Source organism: Leucoraja erinacea, chromosome 4, assembly GCF_028641065.1.
Source record: "Leucoraja erinacea ecotype New England chromosome 4, Leri_hhj_1, whole genome shotgun sequence".
Classification (NCBI taxonomy): Eukaryota; Metazoa; Chordata; class Chondrichthyes; order Rajiformes; family Rajidae; genus Leucoraja; species Leucoraja erinaceus.
In genome coordinates this window covers 107,134,863-107,158,070 of record NC_073380.1, presented here as the reverse complement: position 1 = coordinate 107,158,070, position 23,208 = coordinate 107,134,863, and the positions used below count along the sequence as shown (strand labels likewise).

At 40.3% G+C, this 23,208-nt stretch overlaps 1 protein-coding gene across 1 annotated transcript in view; it reads right to left on the bottom strand.

The window, feature by feature from the left end:
- dcaf13 (ddb1 and cul4 associated factor 13) overlaps nucleotides 1–23,208 on the bottom strand; it is a 48,415-nt gene that overhangs the window by 5,363 nt on the left and 19,844 nt on the right. Inside the window, exons 4-9 of the mRNA XM_055634900.1 lie at nucleotides 19,505–19,594; nucleotides 18,323–18,478; nucleotides 13,402–13,479; nucleotides 13,231–13,313; nucleotides 5,627–5,791; nucleotides 3,218–3,353 (exon numbers count right to left, since the gene is read on the bottom strand). Coding sequence (XP_055490875.1) covers nucleotides 3,218–3,353; nucleotides 5,627–5,791; nucleotides 13,231–13,313; nucleotides 13,402–13,479; nucleotides 18,323–18,478; nucleotides 19,505–19,594 — 708 coding nt within the window. The remainder of the gene's footprint in view (nucleotides 1–3,217; nucleotides 3,354–5,626; nucleotides 5,792–13,230; nucleotides 13,314–13,401; nucleotides 13,480–18,322; nucleotides 18,479–19,504; nucleotides 19,595–23,208) is intronic.

Here is a 23,208-nt window from a genome sequence, read left to right as displayed (position 1 = left end):
AAATCCTTGTCTCATTCGTTTTACTGAAAATTGTCAAAGCAATCTCAATTTTAAGGGCTTTTATTATAATTAAAAGCAATGATTTTCTTTGCTTCAATTTATTTAATGTGCAAATTGCTGATCTGGTGCAACTACATTGCTACTCTAGGCAAAAAAACGTATCAGTTAAGTAATTTATGAATACCTTCAAAATATGGGCAACCAAATAGTATTTTTCATTAGATAATCAGCAGATTCAGGCTGAAAATATGGAAAGGGATACCATATGGTCTGACATTAACTCATGAAATTGAAAGTCTAAAGATATATTTTAAGGTTTCAGACATCACATTGAGACAAACCTGCACCTAATTGAGCATTGAAGAGGAAACTTGATACAAAAAACAAAGTCAAACTCATTTTTAATCCTCAATGTCAAAAATATCCAAACAATCCAAGACTGTATTGTGCTTTCCAGAGGTAGTAGGCACAAGTCAGGAAGCAAATAAGAAAGTCAATTAATGCTGTAAAAAGTTACATATCAAATCAGAGATAGATTTTAAGATGAAGAGAAATTCCAGAAATTCTGTGGTTAAAAAGCCTCAGCAGAATAGGTATAAAAATAAATTAAAGATCACAAAAAAATTCAAGCTGGGAGAATGAGTTTGTTCCATTGAATTTAAGTAATCACAAGTTGCAATAGACATAGTTCAAGTAAAGTTCAAAAATATTGTAAAGAATATCCCCTCCTTTGCTGACATTTGCAGATATTTCTAAGTGGCCTAGCTTCTGACAATCACCTTATCTTGTCCTGCTCACAATTCTAGCTGGATGCTTGGATATTACCACACAAAACAGTCATGACTCATAATACAACCATTAGTGAATAACGAATTCACACTTGGTTTGAATAACACCACCAAAATGGCTTTGCTGAACCAAGAAGTTAGCTGTACTCTGAGAATGTAGAAATGTGATGGAGAAATTCTTACGTGGAATGTATTCAGCAATTTTGGGATGTCAGCATTAATGCGTAAATATCTGAGATAATGGATATCAATTGGATGCGGAACTCTGGATGAAGACTTGCAATACCAACATCATCTTGGAATATAGTAACATATCTCAGGTTGTCTTCATTACTACCAGCATTTGTTTTGCCCCAAATTCTTCCTTTACCTTCAGGCAGATGTTTAACAAGTGCGTGCACTCAAGAAGGTTGAGGCAATTGAATAGAATGCTGCACTGCCGTTAGCAAACAGAGTGGCACTCTCCTTGGCAGAGTCCATTTCCATCGTGTGGATATAGTCAGAAAATCAACAGCAATTAATTATTGGTACATAAAAATGCTGGAGAAACTCAGCGGGTGCAGCAGCATCTATGGAGCGAAGGAAATGGGCAACGTTTCGGGCCGAAACCCTTCTTCAAACTGATGGGGGGTGGGGGCGGGGAGAAGAAAGGAAAAAGGAGGAGGAGCCCGAGGGCTGAGGGATGGGAGGAGACAGCCCGAGGCTGAGGCAGGGGAGCTACTTGGTTGCTCTTCCAGTTCCTCATTATAAATCCTACCATTTTTGACTATAACACACTGACATTTATCTTTCTTCTTACAGTTGTTGAAACTTTTAGAGGCTACTTTATGTTCCATTCAACCTTATTCTTATACTTATTTTTCATCTTCATCAAACTCTTTTTTTGCGGAATTGCTGCCTAATCGTAAGTCTGCTGCTTTTGCTAATAACTTTGTGTCCCTTTTTTTGGAGTTAATCCTGTCCTTATTTGTTGGTTTTTCTTTTGTATTTTGCTCCAGAAACCAATCAAGATTCTGCACATGCTGCTCACAGTCATGTTTAAAAAAAAACATCTCGCCTTACTAAATAAATAAAGGAGTCACAAGGATAAACATTTATCAATCTAGTTTCACCCGGAGAAGAGAATTTTGCAGGTACACAATGATGTCTTTAGACCAAATCCAGTGAAAAAAGCAATATAGAATTAGGAAAAAAGCCAAATGGACATTCAGATAAATCAAAACGAAGAAGAAACTTGGGATTACAGCATGAACTTGAAGAAATGAAATTAAACAGTTCAAGAAAAAATGACTGCAACAATGAAATCAGAACAATTCAGATGGAATTATTCATTTCTGGGACAGCAAGGTAGATAGGCATTGAAAGGCAAGTATTAAATTATTTTAAGCATTTTTAGTCTTACTTATGGACCTTAACTTCCTGCAGAGTTTTATGGGCAACTGGAAATGTAGAGCAAGAAACTATTTGTGTAAAGTGAGCAATAAAAGTAATGTCAATCACCAGTCATATCCAGGAGGCTTGTAATTTATTGTATTTTTCGTCTTTAGCCTGCTGACAGATTTATGGTTTAACAATGATGCGCATATGAACTGGGCAATTGTTTATTTCGGATGGTGTGGCTCCCTCTCTACCATTGCTACCACAGACATTTCAATTGAATTAGGTGGATACAGAATGCTGGGGGAACTTGGCAGGACAGGTAGCATCTCTGGAGAGAAGGAATGGGTGACATTTCGGGTCGAAAACCTTCTTCAGGCCAAGCTCAATTCAATTATGTCACCTGCAGCATTACTTTTGTTATAAATGATAAATATTACAAAAAAAAGAACATTTCTAATTCTATGAAAGTACCTTATTTGGCTTAACTCTGTGTTGCACCAAATGATAGAGTGATACCTATTACATAACTGAAGTCACATATCACATATTTTTTGCACTCTTTTGAAAAATTGTTTCAGTATTGTGTGTGTGTTCCACACTGACAGTCGCCTAAATTGAACAGGCCTATTACTGCGCTATACTATTTAAGCCAATGCATCAACATTCTGCAGTGTGAAGAAGTGATAAGGACAGTTTGCAGACAACAATTAATCGATGCAAATAATAAATGTGCTTTTTGTGTTTAAAAATTAGATCCCAAGATGTGGAAAGCAAGTAGCGTGGGAAAGTCTCCTGGAGTACCTCAGGCTTCTGGAAAAGGATGAAGATGGGCTAAATGATCATCTGTGATGCTTTTAGTGACAATTGACGTGTTAATTTTCTGGAATTTAACTTCTCAAACTGCCATGGTGGGATTCAAGTTCAGATCCTTGGCTTAATAACCAATGTCTCTGTATACTTGCCTAGTACTTAATCATTATGCTTCTTTACCCACATATACACATACACATTTGTGTTAAGAGGAATTTAGCAGGAATACCATCACTTACCACACCAAGTTTTTCTGAAGCATTAGCCTTCCACAAACGGATATTCATTTCATCAGAACCACAAAGTATGTATTTACTATCAGCAGACCATTTTACACACATCACATGTTGCATACGTTTTGTATGGTACACCTCCCTAGAAAATAAAATGATACAATAATATTCAGATACGTTACAACTAGCAATTGTAGGGGCCATGTATAGAAACATTTAAATATACACAAATTATGAACTTGGACCGGTGCTCTAATTAGTGGTTAATGGAAAATAATTTAAATCCACCTACATTAAATTAATTCCTGTTAAATATTTATTAATTATTACTTTCTACACAATTTACTGCAGTGCCAATCATTTTTGCCTGCAGGTTCAATTGACTAAGTAACCCTGGTTTATGAGTAATGCAAAATATTTACATTGCAGTTAGTATTCAAGAATAAATGAGGTGTAAAAACACACGCAAATTTCTGATGTGTACATTGACAAGGGAAATGGGTAATTTTCTTATTGGCATTACATGTACATACCACATTCAAATAATGTTTAAGAAGGAACTGCAGATGCTGGAGAATCTGCATCTAAAAAGCTGGAGAAACTCAGTGGGTGCAGCAGCATCTATGGAGCGAAGGAAATAGGCAACGTTTCGGGCCAAAACCCAGAAACGGCCCGAAACGTTGCCTATTTCCTTCGCTCCATAGATGCTGCTGCACCCGCTGAGTTTCTCCAGCTTTTTTGTGTAACCCACATTCAAATAAGTTGGGTTCTAACCAGACTTAAATAAATACAATTATGTAATATTATTAAATACTAACAGAGAAATGATCGAAATTTTAAATGTGTTCCACCATATTATAAATGTAATGGCATTTTATTTTTTGTCAGTGTGTGCTTCCTGAAGTTTAGCAACGCCTCTTGTTCTAATCAAAATTATATACTTTACAAAAGATAGGCTTCTACATTTATTGATGTTGATGACTAAATTTATGTAAAGATTAGACGCTTCATTTTAAAGGATTAAAGCTGCTCCAAATTGTCCACATCCAATTACAGCTCTTATTGTTACATTCTATTGACCTAGGTATTGGAAAGGTGTAATTGTGGAAAATACCAAGTCTTCCAGCAAGATGGCCTCAAGGCCGACATAATCAACTATCTTTCTTTATAACCACAAAAATGAAACAGTGGCCATATCTTCAAAAGCATTAATGAATCATGGCTAAAGATTAAATAATGATAATGCACAGTTTTTGTTTAGTTGTTCAAATCAAATGGACAAGGTGGGGGAGGGAGGATCCAAATATCCTTCCCAACAGTGCATTAAATAAATTACAGCATCAATAAATTACTTAAATAGTGAGTTTGGTAAAATAATCTTGTTCAACTAGCATTGCACTGCTGCTATTTATGCTGACTACTGAAAGGTACATTCATCATGCTCAGCAAGCTGGAAGTTTCTGCTAAATCATGGCCAAAAGCTTTTAAAAGCCTTGTTAAAAATCAATAAATGATTTCACTGATCATACTATGCTCAAATAATTTTATTTTTATTTCTTTAATATTAGCATAGTTAAAATCATATCTACAAAGAACCAATTTATGGCACAATACATGATTTTAGAGATGCAGGCTGAATGGAAGAGATCTGAAAAGTGCCAAACATCACACTAAAAATGATTCTACTGAATAAATCTGCAAATGTAAATTAGTAAATCTACAACTAAATATTTTCTAAAATTAAAATGTCTTCTTTAAAATTACATTGTTGCTTTGATGTTAGCTAACCAAAAAGGGAGTGTTTCTCAATTTTAGTAACAGAAGTATAAAGATAAGCACCGTACATCCTGTCCTCCAATTTCATGGTCAGGAATCCCATTCAATTAGACAGGCGACTCCAATACCAAGCTTAAATATGACTTGGCAGAGGATCACAAAACTGCATACCTCAGCAAAATTGCTGGAATTCCAGTCCGCCTGGATTTTGTCACTAGACATGTGGATTATGAACTAGCTTCCACATCATTAGTTCCTGTCTTTGGATTCCAAACAACCAAACCACATGGTAGTCATTACATCTCACCTGTTGTTTTTAATTTTATCCTTTCATAATATTCATCAATTTAACAATTCAATATTAAAACACTTGGTTGACCTCTGGCTCCACTTTTATGTTTGGCCATCTCATACCTCCACAGTAAATTAGCATTCAGAAACGTTTAAATTCTGATAGTTCTGCATAAAATATCTGGAATAAAAACCTTCTTGAAGTGCAAATACTAATACCTGACAATGTGAAAAAATGTATCGGCATAGAAATAAAACCAAATAGAAACATCAACAAAAATCAAACAAAAAATGATAATACAGTTAAAAATAACACAATTATATAGATATATATTTTAAGCCACAAACCTGCTATGCCCTTTGTCTGCAGGGAAAATACGAATAGATTTATCAAAACTCGCTGAAACAAACTCTGTTCCTGTTGGAGAGTAATCTACATCCAGTACTGCCGACACATGATCCCTATGCACCATTAGAGGCGTATCAAGGTAGCGCATGTCAAAGGTATATAAGCTGCACAAAAGATAATATATAAAGAATCAGTGTACTACAAGAAAGCACAGATCAATCTGAAATACCTCAAGAACATGGGGAAATCTTTCTTGATTTATTAAGCTTTTTGATTGTTAAATTTGCTAAGTTTTTAAATATAATGTCTAGTTATGATATAAAATTTGAGTTACCAATACCTTATCATTAAACATATCCAACTTTTTTATCAAGACATTTACCTATTTTCAACTTGTTTACCTTCACCATTATAAAGATTTATAACCAAAGGCTTTAGATGTTATTTTATTAAACAAAGCAATTTTGTAAAAAGGAGCCATTGTTTAACAGTCCATTGTGAAAAAGGTCACACATCTATATTATCTTTCAAGATCACAAAGTGGATGGGCAGCTTCACATTTCTAACACTTATTGAATTGTTTTCCAAAATGCTGCATATTACCTTTCAACATATTGGATTCAGAATCTCAGGTGCACAGAAGCCTGTTGTTCAGCCCAATATGCCTGTGCTGGCTCTTCAGACCCACAGTCTGCTTTTTCCTACAACTTTAAGCTCATCTGATTACCTTTAACAGGTTCTCATGCAATCCATCATCCTTTGACTTGGTGGTTACTAGAATGAATCCATCATCCACACAGTGTAGTACTTTTGACAATTGTTTTACATCTATGACGCGTTTCAAATCAACATCAGGGAAACAATTTCTCTTTACCTTCCCCATAATACTCTCAATTTGAATAACTCTAATAGATCTTCACAATCTTCTGAAAACAAGCTCAGTTCCGTTGCCCCTGTCCCACTTAGGAAACCTGAACGGAAACCTCTCGAGACTTTGCGCACCACCCAAAGTTTCCGTGCAGTTCCCGGAGGTTTTTGTCAGTCTCCCTACCTGCTTCCACTATCTGCAACCTTCGACAACCACCTGCAACCTCCGGAAACCGCACAGAAACCTTGGGTGGGGCGCAAAGTCTCCAGAGGTTTCCGTTCAGGTTTCCTAAGTGGGACAGGGGCATAACTTTCTATATACCCAAACCTCTTCTGAACCCTTTCCAAAATCTTGATATCGATCTATACACAACTCTGATCTTGTTATCTTCCGATTTGGCTGTCAATCTATTTGGGCAAAAACTGTGCGCGCTAGCACTACATTTTTTGGCCAGCTTACTCACCGTTCTCCTGTACTGCGATTACACAAAGTTTCGTTCTGATCGTTGGATGCTGGTAAGCGTTATCTAGGTTTAAAAATCTTTAAAAAATGCGCGTACGCAGATCGATTGCCTCTCCTGTCATTCAACGCCGCACGGATTGGTCCGTTCTTCTGTCATTCCGCGGGACGGGCCAGTGGGCTGGCAGTTGGCTCCCGGTTATTCCTTGAAATTCCATTTCAAGCTCGGTGCAACGCCACCAAATTCAAGTGCAGTTTCATACCACTTCAACCAGCGTGCAAGGCCACCACATTCAAGCGCAGTTTCATACCATTTCAAGCAGGGTGCAAGGCCACCAAAGACAGCGAGTCGTGACCTCTCCCTCCTCCATCTTGCAGAGACCGAGCCACGCCCACACTTCTGGATTTTATAGTCCCTTCCCCTCCCACAAGAGGGGCGAGGCCTTCATGGCGTGATTGACATGAAGAAGAATCTCAGCATTTTTTAAACACTAATAACTCTTTTATTTTTCATCGATGGTAACAAATCCTCAGCACCTCAGTGGAGGGGGACTCTGAGTAAGATGGCCACCATTCACAGCCATACGTGGTTGCGTTTTTTCTAAAATCAATATAAAGCACAAACAGGAAGTAGTCAAGCTAAGACTTTTAATTATATCGAAGTCAAGGCAACTTTAATTAGGCAAGGCAACTTTAATTAGGCAAGGCAACTTTAATTAGGCAAGGCAACTTTAGCATTCAAACCAAAGGCAACACACCGTTAGGATTTCCAAACCAAAGGCAACACAGCTTTAGCATTTCCAAAGCAAAGGCAACACAGCTTTAGCATTTCCAAACCAAAGGCAACACAGCTTTAGCATTTCCAAACCAAGGGCAACACAGCTTTAGCATTTCCAAACTATATTTTCAAACTAAGGGCACTAGCAGGTCAGTAAAACCACTCACAGTTTAGTAGACATGTGTTCAGTGTTATTCACAGCTCAGACTGAGAGATGTGACCCTCTCGCTCCCCCATCTTGCAGAGACTGACTGAGGCACTCAACACTTCCGGGTTTGATTGTCCCTCCAGAAGGGGCGTGGCCTTCAGGAGAGAGAATCTCAACGTTTTTTAAACACTAATAACTCTTTTATTTTTCATCAATGGGAAAAATCGATGAAAAAGGGGGACTGAGTAAGATGGCCAAAAATCACAGCCGTAAGTGGCAGCATTTTTTCTAAAATCAATATACAGAACAACAGGTCAAGATCAGACTTTCAGTAATATACCAAGTATATTACTAAATATACTAAGTATACCAAGGCTCTTTTCCAGTACTCATTTTAAGTGCACTGGGATCACATTCTCACACCCTAAGACTGGGACCTTGTTTCTTCAGTTCCTTTAAAATGGGCTCGTTTCCTATGCTCACTTAGTTCAATTAAAAATGTGTTATATGACTGCAACATCTAAAGAAAGTTAATTAAATTTGGATGGGAGTAATATCTGGAAAATTTGCCACCCTGACACCAAACACATAATGGTGTTAGATTATCAGTATTGTAGATTTCATATTGTATTTTACTATAAACTCAATTGTGCAACATTTTTTGCAATCAATTAAGAGGTTTTAGAAACATAGAAAATAGGTGCAGGAGTAGGCAATTCGGCCCTTCGAGCCTGCACCGCCATTCAATATGATCATGGCTGATCATCCAACTCAGTATCCTGTACCTGCCTTCTCTCCATACCCCCTGATCCCTTTAGCCACAAGGGCCACATCTAACTCCCTCTTAAATATAGCCAATGAACTGGCCTCAACTACCTTCTGTGGCAGAGAATTCCAGAGATTCACCACTCTCTGTGTGAAAAATGTTTTTTCTCATCTCAGTCCTAAAAGATTTCCCCCTTATCCTTAAACTGTGACCCCTTGTTCTGGACTTCCCCAACATCGGGAACAATCTTCCTGCATCTAGCCTGTCCAACCCCTCAAGAATGTTCTAAGTTTCTATAAGATCCCCCCTCAATCTTCTAAATTCTAGCACGTACAAGCCGACTCTATCCAGTCTTTCTTCATATGAAAGTCCCGACATCCCAGGAATCAGTCTGGTGAACCTTCTCTGTACTCCCTCTATAGCAAGAATGTATTTCCTCAGATTAGGAGACCACAACTGTACGCAATACTCCAGGTGTGGTCTCACCAAGATCCTGTACAACTGCAGTAGAACCTCCCTGCTCCTATACTCAAATCCTTTTGCTAAGAATGCTAACATACCATTCGCTTTCTTCACTGCCTGCTGCACCTGCATGCCTACTTTCATGCCTACGTCTGAAGAAGGGTTTCGGCCCGAAACGTTGCCTATTTCCTTCGCTCCATAGATGCTGCTGCACCCGCTGAGTTTCTCCAGCTTTTTTGTGTGTCTACTTTCAATGACTGGTGTACCATGACACCCAGGTCTCGTTGCACCTCCCCTTTTCCTAATCGGCCACCATTTAGATAATAGTCTACTTTCCCGTTTTTGCCACCAAAGTGGATAACCTCACATTTATCCACATTATACTGCATCTGCCATGCATTTGCCCACTCACCCAGCCTATCCAAGTCACCTTGCAGCCTCCTAGCATCCTCCACACAGCTAACACTGCCCCCCAGCTTCGTGTCATCCGCAAACTTGGAGATGTTGCATTCAATTCCCCTGTCCAAATCATTAATATATATTGTAAATAGCTGGGGTCCCAGCACTGAGCCTTGCGGTACCCCACTAGTCACTGCCTGCCATTGTGAAAAGGACCCGTTTACTCCTACTCTTTGCTCGTTAATGGTAACGTGCTATTGCACATTAATGAACTGGATTTCCAGGTTGAAAATTCAAATACATTAGTAAAATTAATATAATCTCTATTATAAACCTTCACATAGGATTGCTTGCATAACCTTGCAGGTAGGCTGCAACTTGTAGGGAAAAGTGAGAAGAAAAGCAGATAACATTTCAAAACAGGATGGAGACAGAAGGAAGTGGATGAAATGAGTTCTTAAAATATCTTAGCTGAAGCTACTTTTTCCTCATGGTGTAATTGAAAACTACCTGAAACACTTACCTAATAGTCAGAAGAATGATCCTCAAATTTGTTAGTAAGGACAATCAATGCATAAATCCCTGTGATTTCATTATACAGCAAAATACTTGTAAAGAAATTAAAACTTCTTAAGACAGAGCCTGACAGGCAATAAATTAGTTCACTTATAATCAACAATAAATTTCCATTAACTACTTTAAAAGAAATCAATGTCTTTTCAGGATCACAACTGTGAACATCCATAAAATTAAATTTAGTGCAGTTTTAGCAGAAACAGCACAATGAGAATTGGCTGCAACTCTGTACGATAAGCACAATCCACAAGGCAAAGTGCAACAACAGCTTTCCCAGATATAAGATATAAAGGATCCCAAAGACAAAAGATTATTTCTTCTATTCTTGAATGTATTGAACTTTAAGAAATTAATTTATTTCATTCTCCTTTGGAAGTTATTATTGATAGCTTTTTATAGCTGGAGTTTTGGGAACTCAAACCAGACAAAATTGAGAATCCAAACTGGTTATGGTTCAAAACACCCGTAGGACAGACCATGAAGAGTAGACAGTATGCAATCCACTAAATTGTTACCATGATGATTGAATTATATATCTGTTCCCAGGAGAAAGATTTCCCGTATATTTCATGATGAAAAATCATTGAAAATCCTTAAATCACTCAAGCATTAAAGAATTAAAGAAGACAGCTTAAGAAAAATAGTCCTTAACCTAAAGAAAATGTGTTCCATAGCCTGTAATTAAACAAATATGCAATAACATAGCACTTTCCCACATTTTAAATCATCAATTTAAGATCCTTTGCTGATTCAGATCTTGGTGAATAGGAAGTGCAGCACTAATACAGATGTTGACTATCATGATATTTCACAGTAAGTAATGAATCAATGAATTACAATGCTCTTAAACTAATCTGATATACTTTCCATTCCGTGCGTGCCAATTCACACTAATCAAAAGAAAATCTGAGTTTCAATATAGTTAGTGAATAAAGCGATCTAGAGTAATTGAGATCTTTGGAGTCTCAATGGTTTTCAGTTACCAAAACACACTGCTGACTCCAGGCATCAATGGAAATTATTTTCTTGCATTTAAAATGATAATTGCCACTTTTAGAAAATGACTATTTCATGATGGTGCCAGCATATTTCAAAGCAGTCTCACGATGCACCCTGATGATTCCATGTTCAAGTTTCTTAACAAGAATTAACCAAATTGTAACAACAAAGTATCAAATCTTATGTCTGGAATGCACATAGTTAAAAGCTGTTTAAGGATTTTAAGCTCCTTAGTCATAGAGAGGTGGAAACAGGGTCTTCGGCCCAACTTGGCCACACCAGCCAAGTCCCAGCACTAGTCCCACACTAGTCCCATATCCCTTCAAACTTGTCCTATCCATGTACCTGTCTGTTTCTTAAGCGTTAGGATTATCCCAGCCTCAACTACCTTTTCCAGCAGCTTGTTCCATACACCCATCACTCTGATTCCTATTAAATCTTTTCCCCTTCACCATGAACCTATGTCCTCTGGTCCTCGATTTCCCCCACTCTGGGGAAAAAGATTCTGTGCATCCACCTGATTTATTCCTCTCATGATTTTATATACCTCTATAAGATCTCACCTCATTCTCCTGCACTTCAAGGAAAAGACCCAGCCTATTTAACCTCTCCCGATAGCTCAGACTCTGTAGTCCTGGCAAAACCCTTGTAAATCTTCTCTGAACCCTTTCAAGCTTGACAATATCTTTCCTATAACAGGAAACAATCCAGGACTGAACACAATACTCTAAATGTGGTCTCACCAACGTCTTATACAACTGCAACATGATTCCCATTGTCTCACCCTAATGAATTTTGGTCATGTATACACATTCCAAAAAAGAATATAGGTAGTAGAATCGGAACAGTCACGAGTTTGAAATATTCAACAAAGTGAATTTGCACTATTTTTGACAATTTAATTGAATTGTAGAATTTCCATCTATTAGATGGAGCTAGTTGTTTATTCATCAGTGTCACTCTACTTCCAGTAAAATATTTAACATTTGAATCAACATCAATCTGGATAGCAGAAACAGCTATTCAGGTTATTGAAAAAGAAAATAATTATTGCAAGAACCCCAGGACCCCGGCCAAGTGAGACAGAGGCTCATATGCGTCTCCTCTAACCTCATCAATTGTATTTGGTGCTCCCGACGTGGCCACCTTTACATCGGTGAGACTAAGCAGCCATTTCACAGAACACTTGCGTTCAATCTGCTGGATCTCCCAATTGCTAACAATTTAAACTCCCCTTTCATACCAACCTTTCTGTCCTTGGCCTTCTCCATTGCCAGAGTGAAGCTCCTCATATTCTGCTTGTGTAGTTTACACCCCAACTGTAAGAACACTGAATTTTTACCACCCCCCCCCCCCCCCCCCCACAAAACCACCTTTTATCTCCTCCCCCCCCCCCCCCCCTCGCCTCACCAGGATGTGCTGCTTCCTCCCACTATCCTATACAACCTATACCTCGTTCCTCTAGCTTCTCAATTTACTCATCTTCTCCCTTTATCTTACTGTTTTGTCTTATTTTTGTCTCTGGCATTTGTCAGAGCAATAAAAACTTATCTGGTTCCACCCATCACTTGCCAGGCTTTGTCCCGACACCAATTACAATTAGGCTGAAGAAAGACCCTGGCCAAAAACATCACCAATCCATGTCTTCCAGAGTTGCTGCCTGACCCACTGAGTTACCGCAGCACTGTGTCTTTTTTATACGTCTTTTTATAGGACTTTGATAGGTCTTTTCAGAATGGAAATAGATCAACGGTGACAAATTCAGCAAAGAGAAATCTATCTGATCATTCATTAGTCATTGGATAGTCTATAATTGAGATAGCTGCATAATCAATATACAGGAACAATTGGGATAGTCCGTATTTAAAAGTGATAATTTGTCTGGTGTGTATGTATAAAGTCCAGCTTCAAAAATCATAAATGAACTCCACAATGACCTTCCATTTGAGTCTTAATTTAAATTAAATTTTAAAACCGAGCCAGTCAGCAAATTTATTGCTTACATTTGGCAACTCATCTTTGGTTTAAAGATAATCAAGTTAAATTCTCCTGCTTGGCTCTTGGAACCAAATTGGGAAACAGTCACCATGTGTACAAACAGGGTTAAAACCATGCACTGTATATCCACGCAAGCACAAAACAAATTACTTGTAATCCTCATTCGCTCCAGTAAAAATAAAAGCTTCCAAAGGGTTCCAACAAACGGCATTAGTCCGCAGGTCCATGATAACCTGCCAAAATAACATTTGAGTTAAAAAATAAACATGTCACATTTTAATTCAATTCAATTTCACACAAATTTACGATTAAAGACCATACCTTTTTCAAAGGAGCTGCCTGTCTCATATCATACAAAACGATATTTCTGTCAGACGCACAGCTGGCAAGAAGGTGTGTCTGAAATGGAACATTGAATTTAACACCATCAGATTTCATTATTAAACTATAATCAACAATGAGGCTAGTAAACAAAAGAAAACATGAGAAAACCTAACGGCATGGTATGAGGAATGGTTAATAGACAAAAATGTTGTAATAAATGAGTCATTTTCAGGTTGGAAGGCTGTGACTGGCGGAATACCGCAGAAATAGGCGAGAATCCCAGCTGTTTGCAATCTTTAAGGATTTGAATGAGAAAACAAGTTTGGGTGATGATAAACACTGGCTACAGACAATAGGTGCAGGAGGAGGCCATTCAGCCCTTCGAGCCAGCACCGCCATTCAATGTGATCATGGCTGATCATCCCCATTCAGTATCCCGTTCCTGCCTCCTCCCCATATCCCCTGACTCCGCTATCTTTAAGAGCCCTTTCTAGCTCTCTCTTTAAAGTATCCAGAGAACCCGCCTCCACCCCCCTCTGACGCAGAGAATTCCACAGACTCACAACTATGAGAAAAAGTGTTTCCTTATCTCCGTTCTAAATGGCTTACCCCTTATTCTGTGGCCCCCAGTTCTGGACTCCCCCAGGGAACATGTTTCCTGCCTCTAGTGTGTCCAAACCCTTAATAATTTTATATGTTTCAATAAGATCGCCTCTCATCCTTACTAGTAGTTAAAGGCATCAAGGAGGATAGACGAGGATTTGGCTAATGGGACAATGCAAACAAATCTCATCACTTTCATGGAAAAATAAAGCCTTGATGGATACATTGAAAGTGTGTGTTTAAAGATACCCGAGTGCCTTTGTACACAAATTGCCGAAAGTAACACGTAGATAGTGTGAGCATCTGAGACAAACTGTTCGGGTTTGATTTGCCACTATATTTCAGTTCAGGTGCACAACCTTTTATCCGGTGTTCCAGAAACCAAAAAACTCCGAAAACGGGCCATTTTTTCCAGGATGTCGTCTGCACACCAAAGCTCGCGTTTGGCGCCAAACTTGACCCGAAACGACCCACGGTCAACCCAGGTCTGTACTAGTGTCGCGGCTGCCTCCTCCCCGGAGACCGGGGAGACACTTAAACATCTGTAAATCATTGCTTAAATGTTAAGTCAGTTAGTTTGGAGGGCTTTTATGTGAAGGGGGGGGGGGTGAAGGGGTAAACTTTAATTCTTAGTCCCCTACCTGGTCGGAGAGGCGGGGAGCGGTCAATGCCTTACCGGGTCGCCGTGCAGTAAGCTCCGCAGCGCTGTGGCCGCCAACTCCCAGCTGGGGCCGCGGGCGGCGCCGGTTGTAGCTCCGACCCCGGCAACTCTACCCCTGGCTGCGAGGCGCTCCAAATCCACCGCCGCCCGCGGCCGGACGCCCGCAGCCCCAGCTCCGCGAATATTGGGAGTCGGCGGCATCGCAGTGCTGGGATACCAGCGCGGAGCGGGCAATGCCTTACCGGGTCGCCGTGCGGTAAGCTCCGGAGCGCTGTGGCCGCCGACTCCCAACATTCGCGGAGCTGGGACTGCGGGCGTCCGGCCGTGGGCGGCGCTGGATTTGGAGCGCCTCGCAGCCAGGGGTAGAGTTGCCGGGGTCGGAGCTCCAACCGGTGCCGCCCGCAGCCGGACGGAGCCCCCAGCATGTTGGGAGTCGCCGACCAGGTAGGGGACTAAGAATTAAAGTTTCCCCCTTCACACCCCACCACCACCCCATAAAATCCCTCCAAACTAACTGACTAACATGTATGCAATGATTTTCAATGATTCTTGGGACTCCGGGGAGGAGGCAGCCGCTCCAGACTTTTCAAGCCGCCCGCGCTACCTATCTAATCTACGCTAAAAATCTTCCATTCGGAAATCCGAAAATGTCCGAAATCCGACAAGGGGCTGGTCCCAAGGCTTTTGGATAAAAGGTTGTGCACCTGTACTTGTGACAATAATACACCAATACATTGTAAAAGAAAGGAGTACAAAAATAAAAGATGTTTTACTGAAATTCCATGGGGCCTCTGTAAAATCTAATCTGGGATATTGAGTATTGTCATGTCTTCTGAGAAAAAATATATTTGTGATGGAGCACAAAAGTTTAACAGGTTGAACACTGGAATGGATAGAGAGTGATACACAGTGAGAATAGATTAAACAGAATCAGGCTGAGATGCACAAAAATGTCCCACTTGGGTAGGTGTTTAGAACAAGGGAGAGTCTCTAAACATGGTGAAATACATTTCGTCACCCCTGGGTTAGTTATTCTTAGGAATTCTCTGTCCAAGAAAGCTGTTGAGGCTGTTATTAAGTATATCCAATACACAGATTGACGTTTGGACAACATGAAATGAAAGGTCGATGCAAGTGGTGCTGAGGTAATAGATCGGCCTTGATGTTATTAACTGAGAGAGAAAACAAGAGATATTGAAAAGCCAATTATTCTTTCTTTATTAAGCCAAACTGCTTTAAGAATCAAACAATCTGTATGAGAAACTCAGTGGGTAGAGTAGCAACTGTGTGTGGAGAGGAATGATCGATGTTTCAAGTCGAAACCCTGAAACAATGCATTTCGTTGTCTCTGTACTGTACACTGACAATGACAATTAAAATTGAATCTGAATCTGAATCTAAATCAGGACTGGAAAGGGAAAAAAGCCAGTATAAATATCCTAAATGCAGATTCATATCCCAGCAACCTATTAATGTAAAGAATGAAGATGGGTGCTGTTGCATTGCTAACATAGAAACATAGAAAATAGGTGCAGGAGTAGGCCATTCGGCCCTTCGAGCCTGCACCGCCATTCATTATGATCATGGCTGATCATCCAACTCAGTATCCTGTACCTGCCTTCTCTCCATACCCCCTGATCCCCTTAGCCACAAGGGCCACATCTAACTCCCTCTTAAATATAGCCAATGAACTGGCCTCAACTACCCTCTGTGGCAGAGAGTTCCAGAGATTCACCACTCTCTGTGTGAAAAACGTTTTTCTCATCTCGGTTTTAAAGGATTGCCCCCTTATCCTTAAGCTGTGACCCCTTGTTCTGGACTTCCCCAACATCGGGAACAATCTTCCTGCATCTAGCCTGTCCAACCCCTTAAGAATTTTGTAAGTTTCTATAAGTTCTACCTGGCTAGGCACATACATAGTATTACATTGTTCTTTTAAATCACATTACAGCTAAATACCGTAAAACACATTTAATAACTAAGTATCACTATTTTCTCAAGGTTTAAAATTTATGTCTAGAAACCCAATTGGCTAATGCTGCTTCGTTTCAGCATTCTATAACCAAGATACAGGTTTACCTCCCCACAGGTAAAGCATGATTAAGACCAGTCCCGATTGCTTAGTATTGCTTACACGACTAAGCACTTCCTTGTCATGAGCATAGAGAAGTACAGTGCAGCAATAGACCCTTTGTCCACCATGCCTGTGCCAAACATGATGCCAATCTAAACTTGTCTCGTCTGCCTGTCCATGGTCTGCATACCTCTATCCCCTGGAAAAACAAGGAAATGCAGATGCTGCTTTACAGAAAAAGACTCAAAAGTGCTGGAGTAACTCTGCGGCTCAGACAGCATCTCTGGAGGACATGGATAGGTGACATTTTGGATCTGCACCCTTCTTTGGGGGGGGGGGGGGGGGGGGGGGGGGGGGGGGGGAGAGAACGCTGGAAGGGAGGAGGAGCAGGAAAAAGCCTGGGAAGTGATAGGTGGATACAGGTGATATCCCTCTCAGTCATACTACAATTACTATTTCTAAATTCCCCCTCTTGGTCAGATTATTAACTATGGTTTGTCCTGTACTAATCACTGGCATGGTTAGTCCTTCATCAGCAGTGGGTTGCAAACTGTTCTATATATATTCCAGAAATCCCATGGTTTAAACCATTTTATTTCTCCCAGTTTGTGAAAATTAAAATTTATTGTAATCAATTTTTGAGATTTGCTTCTCCAGTTTTTCTATTTGCATGTCTCCCACGGTAGTATTATTTTAGAGAAATTCACACCCATGTAAACGCAGTACCTGGGAATGAGTTTCTTTAAAATCAATTATAGGAAGAGGTTGGCAAGCTAGAACTTCACACCTTGGTATGTAAGAGATTGATGGATGATCTAATTGATGTGAATAAACCACTAGGGTAAAAAACAGAGGGAATGTACAGTCATTTTTCCAATGTTTGGGAATCAAGAATCTCTTTTCTATCATTGTTGCCTGCTCTATTATTACAATCCACTGACATCTTACATGAGCCAACTCTTATGTGGTATTTCACCAACATTGGTGCTTGGATCTTCAGTTGGTTAGGCATGAAGCTTTGGAATTCTGTCATTATGCATTGTTGCCTCTTTCAGGGTGCTTATTCAACCCTAAACTTTAATTGAAGTAAGATTCCTTCTCAAGTTTGTTATTAAATATTGCAATTATTATTTTTGTCCCTTTAAGAAGCACCTTGGGATCATTTCACTAGGCTTCAGATCCCATATGAGAATCCATTGTCCTGTTTCTGTACTCTGTCCATTCATCCAAAGTGAACATGAAAGCTCTATTAGTGCAACTTCCAGTTTATACATCAATGAATCATTAAAGACTTGATGTTTTCTCTAATTTTCTTCCACAGCCGTATAATTGAAAGTGAATTAAATGGTCTTGCCCAGGCTGATAAAATGCACTGCAGAAAAATGATTTAACGATTTAAGCAGACTAGATAATCTTAGAAAGTTTTAAGAAGTTTAGAAGACTTTTTAAATCAATAAAGGCAACTGAATCTCCTATCCAATGACATTAAAAATTGAATGTGATCAAAACCAAAATAATTTTAGTAGTCTGCTGATACACTTAATTTCAGAAACATCAGGGAATATTTGCAAATAATTCACCTCTATTGGGTTAAATTTAACACTGCTGATACTGTCCACACTCCACGTAAAAGAGCGAATTGGGCTAGTCCTCTGTTCATCCCAGATATCCACCTGCTGTCCACATGTTGCAAATACACCATCTTTCCAATGGTGATCAATTCCTGTATAAACAGTCTAAGTACAAGCACGGATTATTACATTTGTTATGAGTACCAAGCATGCAATATTAGATTTATGCAGCAATACGGAGATAAAATATAACACACTTTTCAGAAGTAAAAATGTTAATTCAATAAAATGTAAAATAAAAAAGTGTGGATTCATGTATAGAACTTTATAAATTCTAGTTGATTTATAAAGCTAATAGGAAAAATATAGCGAAAGCAGATGATGCGGATAAAATTGACTAAAGGGATTGACAATCGTCTTTTTATGGAAGTAAATTGTAGTTATATTTTAATTTATTTGTAGCCCAAACACCTTTGCAAACTGTCAGGAAAGCTATTATATTTGTATCACCTGTCACAATATCAATGGGATAATTTCAAATATCTCAAGAAATCCCAGTCCTCTGTTGCTTCTCTTTTATCCATTTCGTCATTTAATCCATCCTGCTTTCCGCCCCATCAACATTCTTCTTTGTAACTCTGCTTTACTTCCCTCTCAGTTATAACAGTCTTTCATCAGAACTGACACTCACAGCTTTCACTCTCTCTCTCTCTCTCTCTCTCTCTCTATGATACGATTTTCCATATTTCCCAATTTTATTTCTCCTTCCATTTAAGTTTCGATTCAAAATAACAATCTGCTTTCATGAACTAATAACCTGTCTCTGGTCCTTTCCAGTTCAGAACAAGTGAAGCCAGAGTTACTGGCAGCAGAACATACGTGATGCATCTATAAAAGTGTAATTAGCTGACCATGAAATGATCCTGTTCCACATTCTGGAAGGTGATTAACACCTATTATATTTTGACAGCAGAGCAAGGGTTCCTGCAATACTGTATTTGGCGCCAGAGTAGTTTTCTGATTTCCAGTAGCATTTATGACCTCACCACGCACTAACAGACTAACAAACTAAATGCACTAACATTTGCAAGGTATTTAAATCTCACCAGCATAACCCTGTGCCTTTGTTTAGATAAGGATTTCTGCCGCGCATATTTCATTTATCAATAATTTGCAAAATAAATGTCATACCTTGCCTAGAATCATGTGCATTGGCTCTTCTTCCTCATTAAATGCGGGACTCTCCATTTTCCACTGTTTGATGGTCTTATCATCACCAACCTTCAATAAAACTCAATCTATTAAAAAAACTGCAAATAAGCAAAACTAATTCTACTTTTACTAATACCTTTACCTGTAGGGTAAAAGTTTAAATGCTCACAGTAATAATTAGGGTCTCTTATAGCCCATGCGACATGAAGAAATTGGTACCAATAAAGAAACTCTGAAATGCATTATATATTTAAAATAATCTGACTCATTGCGATATCTTGCCAAAACATTAATTACAATAATTTGACAAATGTCTTACAAAATTATGATTGAAACCTTTGGAAAGAAATCCAATTTTGCACAACAAACACTGAAATCATTAAACATATCTCTCAATGTAAAAACCACAACAGTTAAACTTGACTCTCATAGTTTAATGATGATTCTTTCAAATTATTTTTGGTCTTCAATTAGTCTTTTCTTTCCCCACTATTATCATTAAACTTGATGACTATATTATGATTATTAGCACTCGGGGAACAATGATGAAGCATGAGAAATACTTATGTTCTGAAATACAGTAATTCAGAGTCTATTGTTCAAGGATGTGGACATTTTATAACTACTGAGAAAAATAATCACATAGAAACATAGAAATTAGGTGCAGGAGTAGGCTATTCGGCCCTTCGAGCCTGCCGGTTCAATATGATCATGGCTGATCATCCAACTCAGTATCCCATACCTGCCTTCTCTCCATACCCCCTGATCCCCTTAGCCACAAGGGCCACATCTAACTCCCTCTTAAATATAGCCAATGAACTGGCCTCAACTACCCTCTGTGGCAGAGAGTTCCAGAGATTCACCACTCTCTGTGTGAAAAAGGTTCTTCTCATCTCGGTTTTAAAGGATTTCCCCCTTATCCTCAAGCTGTGACCCCTTGTCCTGGACTTCCCTAACATCGGGAACAATCTCACAAACTGCACATCAAGTGGTAATTACAATCTACACTGCAGTAGATTTTCTGATATTCTTCATTATTATTTTCTTGCAAGTAATTATCCATAAACCATCCTAATTCACATTTGCTTGATGTCCCAAAGAAACATCACCTAAATACATGACTTCAGATTCTACAATAAAGCAAATGAAAGTAAGCCTTATGTTAGAACCATCCCTCATGGTCCCTTCATAGTCCATTGTTTCTTCCTTAATAGACTAGATATTATATGCATGCACATTCATGTCAATGACAAAGTATACAGACATCTCAAAGCCATCCTCTCAGAACTAGGCACCTATCACACTCGTAAATTTATGCTCATTCAAAAACAGAAAATGCTGTATATACTTGGCAGATCAGGCTGCGTCTGTAGGAAGAGAAGTATTTTCTGGATTCATTTTACATTTCCAACATCTGTATTGTTTTTAATCTCTGTAGTCCAGAATACAATTCCTACTGCTCCCACTCAATCCTATGCTCCTGCATAGTCACAATTTCCTTTCTTCAACATCAAAACTCCCACTCACTCTCCCTTCTCTCTCCTGTAAGAAACTTCTTAAAATTGACCTCTGATTCTGATGCCTTATTCATATTATTCATCATACTTAGCCTAAGAATGGTCCTGTGACTTGGGATGTCATATTCGCCTGCAGACATGATACATGTGTAATTAGTCAGTACTGTAATTACTATTCCTTTTATTTAAAAAAAAACATTAAATGACTCCGATGAAAGCATGCACGGCTAGTTTTTTTTTTACACTAAGATTTTGAACATCAATCAATAAAACCTAGAAAGCTGAAAATCATAGATAATTTAGTCCCTCGATAATATTCTGTTTTCTCTTACATCAAAGCTAAGCTTACCTTAACTATGTTACTACTCTTGCTCTGTTTTCCACAAAACCCTTGCCTAATAAAAATCCACACAACTTAAACATGAAATTTTCAATTGGTCAGCATCCTCGGCATTTTTAGGGGAACTGTTTCCAATAGTCCACTAAATTTCCATGATGGAAAAAATGTAAAATTATATTACTCCCTAAATGGCCTCTTTTGTTTATGGATCTCAACCCGAAACGTCACCTATTCCTTTTCTCTAGAGATGTTGTCTGACCTGCTGAGTTACACCAGTTTTTTGTGTCTATGTTTGATTTATACCAGCATCAGCAGTTGGGGGGGGGGGGGGGGAGTAGAGAGGGAGGGCAGAGACAGGGAGAGAAAGGAGCGCATAGAGGCAGAGAGAGGGCAGAGACAGGGAGAGGACAGAGGCAGGGAGATGGACAGAGACAGGGAGAGAGGGCAGAGACAGGGAGAGAGAGGGCAGAGACAGGGAGAGAGAGAGAGGGAGAGACAGGGAGAGAGAGAGAGAGGGCAGAGACAGAGAGAGAGAGGGCAGAGACAGGAGAGAGAGAGGGCAGAGACAAGGAAGAGAGAGAGAGAGAGGGAGAGAGAGAGAGAGAGAGAGAGAGAGAGAGAGAGAGAGGGCAGAGAGAGAGAGAGAGAGAGAGCAGAGAGAGAGAGGCAGAGAGAGAGGGAGAGACATTTGAGAGAGAGAGAGAGAGGGAGAGAGAGAGAGAGAGAGAGAGAGAGAGAGACAGAGAGAGAGAGAGAGAGAGAGAGAGAGAGAGAGGGAGAGAGAGAGAGGGAGAGAGAGAGAGGGGAGGGGGGAGAGAGAGAGAGGGAGACAGAGTCAGGGAGAGAGAGGGGAGAGACAGGGAGAGAGAGGCTCTCCCCTCTCGCCCCTCTCTCGCCCCTATTGTCGGGGAGAAAGGGAGAGAGAGGCACACACACACACACACACACAACACACACCCCAGAGACACCACAGGGAGAGAGAGAGGCAGAGACAGGGAGAGAGAGGGGGCACACAGACCAGGGGACAGAGAGCGAGGGCAGAGACAGGGAGAGAGAGAGGGCAGAGACAGGGAGAGAGAGGGCAGAGACAGAGAGAGAGAGGGCAGAGACAGAGAGAGAGAGAGAGGGGAGAGACAGGGAGAGAGAGAGGGGGAGAGAGAGGGAGAGAGAGGGCAGAGACAGGGAGAGAGAGCGAGGGCAGAGACAGGAAGAGAAGAGGGCAGAGACAGGGAGAGGGCAGAGACAGAGAGGGGGCAGAGACAGAGAGAGGGGGGCAGAGACAGGAAGAGGGGGGCGGAGAGAGGTAGAGGGGGGCAGAGAGAGAGAGAGGGCAGAGACAGAGAGAGGAGGGAGACAGGGAGAGAGAGGGCAGAGACAGGGAGAGAGAGGGCAGAGACAGGGAGAGAGAGGGCAGAGACAGGGAGAGAGAGACAGAGGGCACAGACACAGGGAGAGAGAGGGCAGAGACAGGGAGGAGAGAGAGGGCGGAGACAGGGAGAGAGAGAGAGGAGAGATATAGAGGAGACAGGGAGAGAGAGAGGGCGGAGACAGGAGAGAGAGAGAGGGCACAGCGGAGAGGGAGAGAGAGAGGGGCAGAGACACACACAGGAGAGAGAGAGAGAGGGCAGAGACAGAGAGAGAGAAGGGCAGACACAGGGGAGAGAGAGAGGGCGGACACACGGGAGGGGGAGAGAGAGAGAGGGCGGAGACAGGAGAGAGAGAGAGGGCAAAGACAGGGAGAGAAGGCAGAGACAGGGTTCAATCCAGAGCCCGGGGGGGAGGGGGTCGTCACAGAGGAGGGCTGGTTCCTAAACACTCCCGTCGGC